Source organism: Pavona decussata, unplaced genomic scaffold (genome assembly GCF_977016875.1).
Source record: "Pavona decussata unplaced genomic scaffold, jaPavDecu1.1 SCAFFOLD_135, whole genome shotgun sequence".
NCBI classification, from domain to species: domain Eukaryota; kingdom Metazoa; phylum Cnidaria; class Anthozoa; order Scleractinia; family Agariciidae; genus Pavona; species Pavona decussata.
In genome coordinates, this window is record NW_028145548.1 from 668295 (window position 1) to 678715 (window position 10421).

The following is a 10421-nucleotide window of genomic DNA, read 5'->3' on the forward strand; positions in this document are numbered from 1 at the left end:
TGTTTCCTGACGTTCTCGTTGACGTCGTCGTCGTCGCTGCTTAAGGTCCCTCAACTTCGCTAAAAACTTGAAGTCAAATTTCACATTGGTAGTCGTTCTCGTACTAAAATCTAAAGGTCTCTAGTAGTATCCCGAGCAGCCCGCTTCGACATGGGAACCCTTACTGCCTCCTGCGGGCGAAACCTTGACCGATGAAAACTACTTTCAAAAATTGCAAATTCACCAGCAGCCACGTATATTGACATTTGTCACGGTATATTTTTGTATTGTTCAAATGCTGAAACGTCACACTGAACGAGAAAAAATTCTCGCCCATGACTCTATATCCTTCCATATCGACTACACAAAACAACTTTGTTGTGTTGGAGATTAGAGAAAGAAAGTTATTTTGCTTTTCTCGGCCTAAATCTCGTTCGAGTAACTGTAAGCGCGTTCGGTCCGCAATGGCGTTGTCTGTGATTACACTTCGGGATGGTCTGCGGTTCATGGTTGTTTTAATGATGTGTTGTGCCATTCTGGCTCACATCTCTGCCATGGATGAAACTCGGGAAGCACAGCGTCGAGTAGAAGCTGATAGCGCCGCTGAAACAGGCGAACTGAAACAATCCTTGTTGTACCGTGGACGAAGAGCAGTTCAGAAAAATTCGACCCCCAACCTGACGGAAGTTGAAAAACGATTGAAATCCATGGAAGAAAGGTACGTTTGATTAATTTCCTAGTTTCCAAATTTTGAATAACGGTAAATTTTACCATCTGCCGAGCAGATCGCATTTCAAACCTGAATAAAGATATATATAAAGCTAAGATAATTTAATTTACGTACAGTATCAGCTAATTATCAGTTTCATCTGCTGAGATACATTCAAGCCTCTCGGTTTTACTGAGAGATATTACGTGAAATATCTGAAAATACCTTTGATGTGAAGGAGCGACTTCCATACTAAAGCGGCTGACATTGTGTATAAGTATGTTCGCAACATACTTTAACATAGAAAAAAAAAATTCATGCATTTTCGGAAGCCAAAAATCCCAGCTAAGTTTTAACGTGAGAGAGAAATTTCCGACCACATGTTCTACAATAGTTGTGATTGCATTTCCTTAAGTAAATCCATCTCCCAATCAACTATTCAGCTAGTTCTTAAATTCAAATATTCTCGAAAGAGGCTTCTAAATTTTGCGGGGAATTTGGACGATCTGTCAGGGCTGCATAGCCAACGTACTTTTGCTATAACTCAATTAATCCGTGTAGGCGAGTTTCAGGCTAGGGTCTGAACTGACAAAGTTAACGAGCTTTGCTCGAGGGCAAGCGACATTATGAAACCAACATATGAGGAAATTAATATTAGGTAAGTGGAAATATCCTGACACCCTGATCTCTCTTTTACAGGTACAATGAAAGTACCAAAAGATTAGAAGAAATAGAAAAAAGGTATGGAACTCATGGTAATATATATAAAGCTTGCTTCTTTATTGTCGGTTCTAAGGCGATTTTCGTAATTAATCTAAGCAGTTAAGAGTTCTGTAGAGATCACATATTTTATATAACGCGCTTTGAAATTTTATTGATGAAATAGATTATTTAAATTTTCTTGTGAGGACTTTTATGCCACTAAAATCGGTCGTTTAATTTTCTCAGGGAATAAAAACGCAAGGTGAAGTGTTGGAAAGATCAAATTTAGTTTTTGCTGTTCATGTCATAGCTGATAGTTTTAATCTTTTCAAATTAGATGCTTTTTTGCCAAGTAAGTCTGAGGCGCATAAAATGAGTATGTGGTAAATATTACCAATATTTTATCTCTTCTCAACAAGCTCTACACTCCTACTGAAGCTTGTTTCCTCTCAGAATAACCAATCTGGCTTGCCAATAAGAGCGCGCTGATTAATTGCTGCCAAAATTCTAAAGTTTCTAAGGTGCTTTTCGTAATTAATATAAGCAGTTAAGAGTTCAGTAGAGATCATATTTTTTATATAACGCGCTTTGAAATTTTATTAATTACTTGATGAAATCGATTATTTCATATTTTCTTGTGGCGACTTTTATGCCACTAAAATCGGTCCTTTAATTTTCTCAGGGTATAAAAACGCAAGGTGAAGTGTTGGCAAGATCAAATTTAGTTTTTGCTGTTCATGTTATAGCTGATAGTGTTAATCTTTTAAAATTAACTGCTTTTTTTCCAAGCAAGTCTGAAGCGCATAAAAATGAATATATGGTAAATATTACCAACATTTAATGTCTTTTAAGCTCTGCACTGCCATTGAAGCTAGTTTCTTCTCAGAATAACAAATCTGGCTTGCCCATGAGAGCGCACTGATTGATTGCTGCCAAAATTCTGAAATTTCTCATTGATTTATCAACGCCTTTCTCCAATTGAACACCTAGGCTGAAAACTTGAAATCCAAAACATTAATTTATTAATATAAAGAATCACCTTTACGCAAAAGTTAGATTTACCCAGGTATATAGGGAACAGCAACATGCGCAGGAAATTTCTGTTAAAAAAAGATTAAGGATTTATCTAGTCTCAAAGTACTGCTCATAAGGGTCCATTTGATTGGTCACATATAAGAATTTTACACGAAGACTTAAAATGTGTGGTATAACACCAAAGGTTAAGGAAATTAAGATTTCCTCAAACTCAAAAAGTTAGAATCACACCTTGTACACCATAATAAACAGTACTGCCCAGTAGGTTTCATCCGAGGATTTCATCCGCAGACCCAGAAGCGAGGCCACCTAGTACTGACATCAGAATAAACGTCCCCACAGGGAAGTACTGCTCAGCACTTTTGGATTTCATCCACAGACTGAAAAGTTGGAACCACTTTGTAAGATATTGAACCATAACATGGACTTTATCCACAGACTGAAAAGTTGGAACCACTTTGTAAAGCATAGTAAACCATATCATGGATTTTATCCGCAGACTGAAAAGTTGGAACCACTTTGTAAAGCATAGTGAACCATATCATGGATTTTATCCACAGACTGGAAAGTTGGAACTGACCTTGTAAAGCATGGTAAACAGTATCATGGAAAACACATTAAAATACAGTCGCTTAGCTTTCGTTTGGACGATCACATTTGACAAACAGTCAGCCAGTGACAAAACAGTTAGACCAACTTTGTACAGCACAATAAACAGGAACACAGGAAGTGATACTCATATTTTTCATGTGAGTGGTTACACTTCAGGCCCCAGTTGTACAAAGGCCGGATAACTTTATCCAGTGGATAAGTCACTATCCGACAGTTTCAATCTGTTCAAAGATTTCAGTATTTCATCGTGTACAAGCGAATATGCACACTCTAACCACAGTCTAGTTTAGGAGTGTACGAAAACCTTGGACAACGTTTAACGTGAAGTATATTTTAGACCCCGAATAGTGCCTTATCCAGCGGATAAAGTTATCCGGCCTTTGAACAACTGGGGCCAGGATTTAAGGTACAGGCTTGAAACGGAAGGTACACCTTTTCAGGCACATATAATTAAAAAGTACACTAGAAAAAAGACTAGTACTGCTCACTTCACAAGTTGTACTATCTTATGGTATACAGCAAATTACAGCTCGATAGGTTTCATTTGCATTCACTGAATTTTATGCACAGACTCAAACATTAGAACCACTTCAAACGCATCATCGCCACTGGACAACATCACAGGGGAATTAATATCCAAATCTATTAAATCAGATTACAGTTAGGAGTTCTATCACAGCGTCAAACGTTAAAACCACCCTGAAGAGCATAACAAACAGCACCACATGAAAGTACTGCTTAGCAGCTGTTATTTGAATGGTCACATTTTAAGATTTCATGCTCTGAGTCAAAAATTGTTCAGCATAATCAAGCACGCAGAAAATGCTGCTCAGTAGCTTTCATTTGAGTGTTGAAACCTTAGGATTTCATCCACAGACTTAGAAGTGGAATTAGAAATTACTCCTCAATGGCTTTCAGGTTGGAATGGTCACATTTTAAGATTGCATCAACCGAGTAAAAAAGGTTGAGCCACCCAGTACAGCATAACAAACAGCACCACATGAAAGTACTGCTAAGAAGCTGTTATTTGGATGCTCACAATTTTTCAAGATTTCATGCTGAGAATCAAAAGTTAGAACGAAATTGTTCAGCATAATGAAGCACGCAGAAAAGTGTTGATCAGTAGCTTTCATTTGAGTGGTGAAACCTTACGATTTCGTCCACAGACCCAGAAGTTGAACTAGAAATTACTCCTTAGTGGCTTTCAGATTGGAATGGTCACATTTTAAGATTTCATCAACAGATTAAAACAGCTAGAGCCACCCAGTACAGCATTAAAAGACAGCGCAGCAGGAAAGTACTGCTTAGTAGCTTTCATTTGAATTGTCTCACTTTTGGATTTCATCATCAAACTCAAAAGTTTGAATCACTTTTCCAGTATAATACTCTGGTCTTTGTTACTTAAATTACTTTTCAATAGTTTTCAATTGAAAGAAAAATCTAAGGACTTTATCCAAAGAATTAGACATGCTCACAGCCATCCCTCTGGGTATAAATGTTGTAAACCTTTATTCTTCGTTTTTCACTGAAACATACATACAATCTACATACTTTAGAGCTTTGAACGATTTTGCTTTCCTGCGTAGCTAACGAATTAAAAAGACCTATGCCTAACGCGATTTTTAAAAGGAATCTAAATAAGTTTTTTTTATGTGACTTATATCAGGTTGGTGTTTATACTTTTATCGTAGATCCTAATTTCTATTGTTACCTATTTTTATATCTTATTCTTGGAGATTGTTTATAATTTTTTTATGTTGCTTGTTTCTCTTTTTTGTTGTAGAGGACCCCCTGAAAACCACTTTTTAGTGATGGAGGCCTCCTCTTAAAAGAAGTATTTTATTATTATTATTATAAACATGTTCTTTCTGCAGATTTGAGGCCTTGCTGCGTTTGCCGCCAAAATCAAGCGACTCTTATGGGTCTCTTCTAATTTACCTTCTAGGTTGGTATACATCGAATATCAGCTTACCTAACTATGCCCTTCTATAATTAGATAAGGAGGTTAGTTTCTTGTGGGAACAATACTTAATGTAGCCTATGACTGAAAACATTTGGAAGCTTCATACCTCCTTGGAGACTCATTGAAGCATCGCTACAACTAAAAAATGCTCCTCCAAGCACACAAAATTACTCGCCAATCAATAGCGTTTAGAAAAAATGAAGAGGGGTTGTAAAATGAATAATGTGTTGACGTTAGCCACTCTCAGTTACTCGTTTACTCATAGAAACAAACTTGCGAAAGAAGGAAAAGAAAGAAATACACGAAAGGAAAGAAATGAAAACAGAAGGGAAAGCAAAAAAGAAAGAAAGAAAGAAAGAAAGAAATAAAAGAAAGAAGGAAAGATCAAGAGGAACGAAAGAAAGGAAAGAAAACAAAAGAAAAGAAAAAAGAAAGGAAGAAAAGAAACGAAAGAAACAAAGTACAGTAAAGAAGGGAAAGAAAGAGAAGAAAGAAAAGGAAATGAAAAATCAAAAAGAAAGAAAAAAATACAGACACATTTGGGTGATCAGTTGTTGTTTTTGTGGTATGAAGTGTATTTTGTTGTTACAGGACAACATGGCCAAAACTCTGGAAACAAACAAATGGGACCACCAGGGCCTCCTGGACCAAAAGGAGAGCCTGGTCAGGCCGGAAAAACTGGACTGACCGGTGTGAAAGGTACACAAAGGAAATGTTTAACATAAAAACAGAATCTTTCAAAGAATAGCTTTATTTCAAAATGTTAGTTTTTGCAAACGAAACGTTGAAGGGCCTGATAAAGCAAGCCAACCAGGAAAAAAGACAAAAAGTTAAACAAACCAAACTAACTAGGTAAAAAAACTGACTTGCAAGTACATCATCATTTGATCTACATCTAACAAAATATTGATCTATCCAGTATGATATTCTTACAGGAGAACCGGGAAATTCAGTTACTGGTAAGCCGCGTCCAGGCCCCCCTGGGCCTAAAGGAGACCAGGGAGCTGCTGGTAGGACTGGTGCCCAGGGACCTCAAGGAGCCAAAGGAGAAAAGGGACAAGATGGAACTGGACAGTCTGGGGTGAAGTATGTTCGCTGGGGAAGGACCACATGTCCTACTGGTGCTCAGATAGTTTATAAAGGTAAGGAGGATTTGCAAAATGCAATTGATTGTAAGTTTTGCTTCCCAGTTTGAAAAAGAAGAGGAGAAACCTTTCCAACAACAGTGGCTTTCCAATTTTGCGATACAATAGCGGAATTTCGTTTCCTGGGTAAATTTTCATTAATTTGACATCATAAGCTCCTAAACTCTAAATGCAGGGTCAAATAGGCCCACGAAAAGTCATTGTTTTGTTCGAAGTAGGGGAGGATTCAAGAGAACTGAGTTGGAGATGGCCAATACTTAAATCATTCGTTAAATTAAATATTAAGTCAATCCACTGAAAACGGGGTTTAGCCGCTTTACCGGAGCAGGTCAAGTCTCTCTAAAACACTTTCCTTTAGTTTCCTACTGTATTTTCCTCATAATGAATTTCTCTCATTTTATTTTAGGTATAATGGGTGGAGAATGGTACAACCACTATGGTGGCGGAGCGAACTACCTTTGTCTTCCTCACAATCCAAAGTATGACAAGTACAAAGATGGACGTCAAGACGCGGGATACATATACGGCACTGAGTATTACGTGCAGCAGTACAACGGAGATCCTTTTCAGAGAACCATTCACGACCATGAAGCACCCTGCGTTGTGTGCTTCGTCAAGTCACGTGGCTCAATGCTCATGATGCCCGCACGGAATGACTGTCCATCTGGATGGACCGAAGAGTATCATGGGTATCTGATGACTACGCATTGGAACCACAGGCATTCAAGTGACTTCGTTTGTGTTGATGTTAACCCGGAGTATGTTCGTGGTACTTTCGCCAACAAGGATGGTGCCTTGCTGTACCCTGTGGAAGGAAAATGCGGCTCACTTCCGTGCCTTCCATATGTTGAGGGTCGAGAGTTGACATGCGCTGTGTGCACCAAGTGACGAGTGGATGCAACGCTTTTCATGTCGCATCGACGACTCGAAAAAAGAAAAGCTTCACCAGCGATTTAATCAAAATCTGATTTCCCTTTGCACTAAACAGGAATAAGTTAAAACACGGGACTTTAGTGAAGGAAGCAAGCAAAACAGAGAACTGACTATAGTAACACAATGTAGAGTGAGAGGAAAAACAATAAACATAGCATGATATAATAAAAAAAAGATTAAAGCTTGGTTTCCTTGAAACGTTTTCTTCATTTCCCAAAAGCCGCATTATGCATTCGATGCATAATTAATTAATACCTTAATCTTCTGTCGGTCGAATCTGATTAGGTCACCGAGGCAGAAACAGGACTCTAAACTCATGCAGGCAATATTATTCAATCCACACCTAAGTGTCACGACTACATTTGCTGGTCAAAAAATCCAATCCCATTGACCAGTCAACAATTTTGGTAGCTTTTTTCAAAGTTTGAGCCATGCTCGAGGAACAAATAGTTTGAGAACAAAAACTTGAAAGGTCTCTGCTTCCGCTCCGCCTTTTTTCTCCCCGCACAGTCTTTTTTTAAGAATTATCCTTTTATAAGAATGTTGAGGCTGAGGTAAACCAATATTGTGAGAAAATACCACGAACGTACCCCAGTCTGTTAAGAACGTGTTTACTTTGACCAAAGAGCAAGGTCGATTTCATGGTTAAGGAAATATAGTGATTCCAATAATTTAAAAGGCGCGGCTTTTCTTGTTCAGGGTATTCCGAAACTGACCCATTGTTTTTCAAACGAGCAGTAAAAAATGTAGAAGTTTAGTTTATACAGTCCAATTAACCTCAAAAACCAAGAGTTCAAATTGACAAAGACCTATTCCGGTGACACTCTGTCTTAAGCTTGCTGTCCGGCAAATTTTGTAAGCCTGGAACAGGCTGCATTTTTGGCTACAAAATGAATGACCAACAATTAAAATCCTAAGCCCTGCAAGAGAAACGACGTTTCTTTCAAATGAACTCTACTATCGGGCTATATTTTAATACATTGAACAAAAAAATTAAAGCTACTTTTCTCTTTTCTATCGAGTAAGATATCGATATTGGTAATTTATTTATCAAAAGGAGCGGTAAAAGAAGTCATAGTGTTCTTTCTTCGGGCCGAGCATAAAATCTTAGCTGGCGACATTTTCGTTTGACGTCTTGGCCAATCAGTAGCTCATGTAAATTATCGAAAGGGGCCTTTATTTCATTAAACTTCATTAAATTTGTCATTCCGTTATTTTGTAGCAAACTATCATAAATATACAAGATTATGTCGGCTAAGAGAATATAGTAAACGTTAAACAACTAACCGTGTCGTTAAAACGAATAAGGATGAATTCGTACATACTCGCCCACATGAAAAATGACATTTTTTGGTTACGCGCCCAAAGAACCAGATATTTATTATACTTGTATTGGCGCTTACTAACTAACCCAGCACTTGTCCAAAGATCAAAATATATTTTCTCATTAGTGAGTGTCATAGATTTTATTTAATGCTAGTTATAAGAATTTCGTGGATTATGATCACGGGCATCCAATGAAAACATTTAAGCTGAGTCTTCCTGTGTCTCCGGATCGCTTTGTGTTCTTTTACATACTTGCATTGTGTAATCTAATACAGATTGATATGCTCGGATGCTTTATATGAAAATGCAAGTTCTGGAAAGCTTTAGGAAACGACATTTTATTCCCCAACTTGGCTAAGTGTTGGTTGTTTAACGAAAATATTACTAGCTGACATTTTTCGCATTTTTAACGACATATTTGCCGCCTTCGAAGCCGAAAGGAATTTGTTTGCCATTGTTACGAAATTTTGAACAGATAGCTATACATGTAGGTCCTGATTTCTAAGGCGATTAAGGCCATTCCAACAGACATCCAACGAAATGAACCGTTGGTTCCCCTGTTACCCAACTTAGCACATCATTGTTCTCATCATTTGGATCTTTGCCTACATACTGATACTGTGAGGAGAAACAGGTGTTTGCTGGGCTCATGGTGTTTTATCGTTTCGGGCTCGGGGAGGCAACACAGTCAAGAGAGGATAAAGTAAAAAAGAAAAATCTGATCCTTCCTTGCCACGGGGTATGGTTTTTGAGCCGTTTTGACAGTCTAAAAGCCTGAAAACGAGTGCGAATTCTAGGAACTAGTTCTGAAAATTGGAATTGAAACAAATTGAAACGAATTGAAGAGGCCAAATCTGAAAAAAGCTACCAAAACAATGACATATTTCGGTGTGAAATTAGGTCAGGGTTTGGAGAACCGAGCCGCACACCCCACCAAAAATTCCGAGGATTACACTCCTCCCTCCCCCTGCCGGGATCATTCAAGTAGATAGTCATTTTAAGGATACTTCGCGACCATAATCCGGTCCAGTTGTCGTCGTCGAGTAATGTTTATTTATTATTATCTCGAAAACTGACGACTCCTAAAATTATCATTCCTGGATATTATAATTTCCTAACACAATTTTACAATTTCACCAAAGGAAGGGTTTTATTCAGCCTACGATTGTCGCATCGTCCAGGTGATGTTTTCAACAATTAACGGCGCAAGATTCAGAATAACGTTATAGTCACTTTTATCTGCTAAAATATCAATAAAATTCTACTCTTTATACTGTTTACAACATTACAACACAAACAAGAAGATCATACCCACTGTTAATTTGTAAAAAAATTCCACGGTGTTTCACGGTCAAAGGCCCGGGGTTGAAGATTTTGGCGACCATTATGGTCATTATGATCGATTTGTTTGTTTACTCGGTACAGTGGTGTAAATTGTATCCACATTGTCGACTGATTATACAAGAAAACGTTGCTTATTTGCCTTCAAGATCAAAAACAGTTCTGTTTTTAAAATGTACCTACTTTTGTTCCACCCGTTTGGATGCTTAACCTTTTCCTTATCAACAAATTAAATTAAACGGTTAACAAATTGTTTTTTAAGCTAGATACTCTATTTCAACCCGTAATGTTTGTCTTCCGATATTTTAGTAAGATTAGCATACTGTTCAGCTATTTCGACCTCAATACAAATACGTCAAAAGTCTCGTCTGTGTTGAACAATACCGACCAAACATAAGCTTCGTCATTATTTGCTTTCAACGTGTAACACAATATGCTGTAACGTGATGCAGAAAGCCGCAGGAATGAAATACCCTTTCAACCTTACCTTACTTAACTGCCCCAGCAGTCACTCAGGAATCCACATTCTGATCCCTCTTTGGTATAAACTGTGATTAAAATAATATGGGTCGAGTTATTTGTTGTTCTTAATAAAACAAATTCAACCGGAAAAGACGATTACCCCGGGGGGGGGGGGGTATACTCCCCTATATAAGGTATATAGGTATGTGCCGCC

General features: G+C 37.9%; 1 protein-coding gene across 1 annotated transcript; it reads left to right on the forward strand.

The window, feature by feature from the left end:
* The first annotated feature begins 237 nt into the window (after positions 1 to 237).
* Positions 238 to 7276, forward strand: LOC146467513 (uncharacterized). Its single transcript, XM_085125739.1, has 6 exons — positions 238 to 697; positions 1388 to 1429; positions 4912 to 4982; positions 5592 to 5699; positions 5936 to 6142; positions 6552 to 7276. Exons 1-6 carry the CDS (start codon positions 315 to 317, stop codon positions 7031 to 7033), a joined length of 1293 nt encoding a protein of 430 aa, XP_084981865.1. The 5' UTR covers positions 238 to 314; the 3' UTR covers positions 7034 to 7276.
* Positions 7277 to 10421: the final 3145 nt, after the last annotated feature.

What these genes read in the sequence shown, in the direction of transcription:
- LOC146467513 (XM_085125739.1), top strand. Translation starts at nt 315, where the DNA reads ATGACTCTATATCCTTCCATATCGACTACACAAAACAACTTTGTTGTG. An exon ending in TTGAAATCCATGGAAGAAAG is followed by an intron (nt 698 to 1,387) that starts GTACGTTTGATT and finishes TCTCTTTTACAG; the next exon opens with GTACAATGAAAGTACCAAAA. An exon ending in TGCTCAGATAGTTTATAAAG is followed by an intron (nt 6,143 to 6,551) that starts GTAAGGAGGATT and finishes ATTTTATTTTAG; the next exon opens with GTATAATGGGTGGAGAATGG.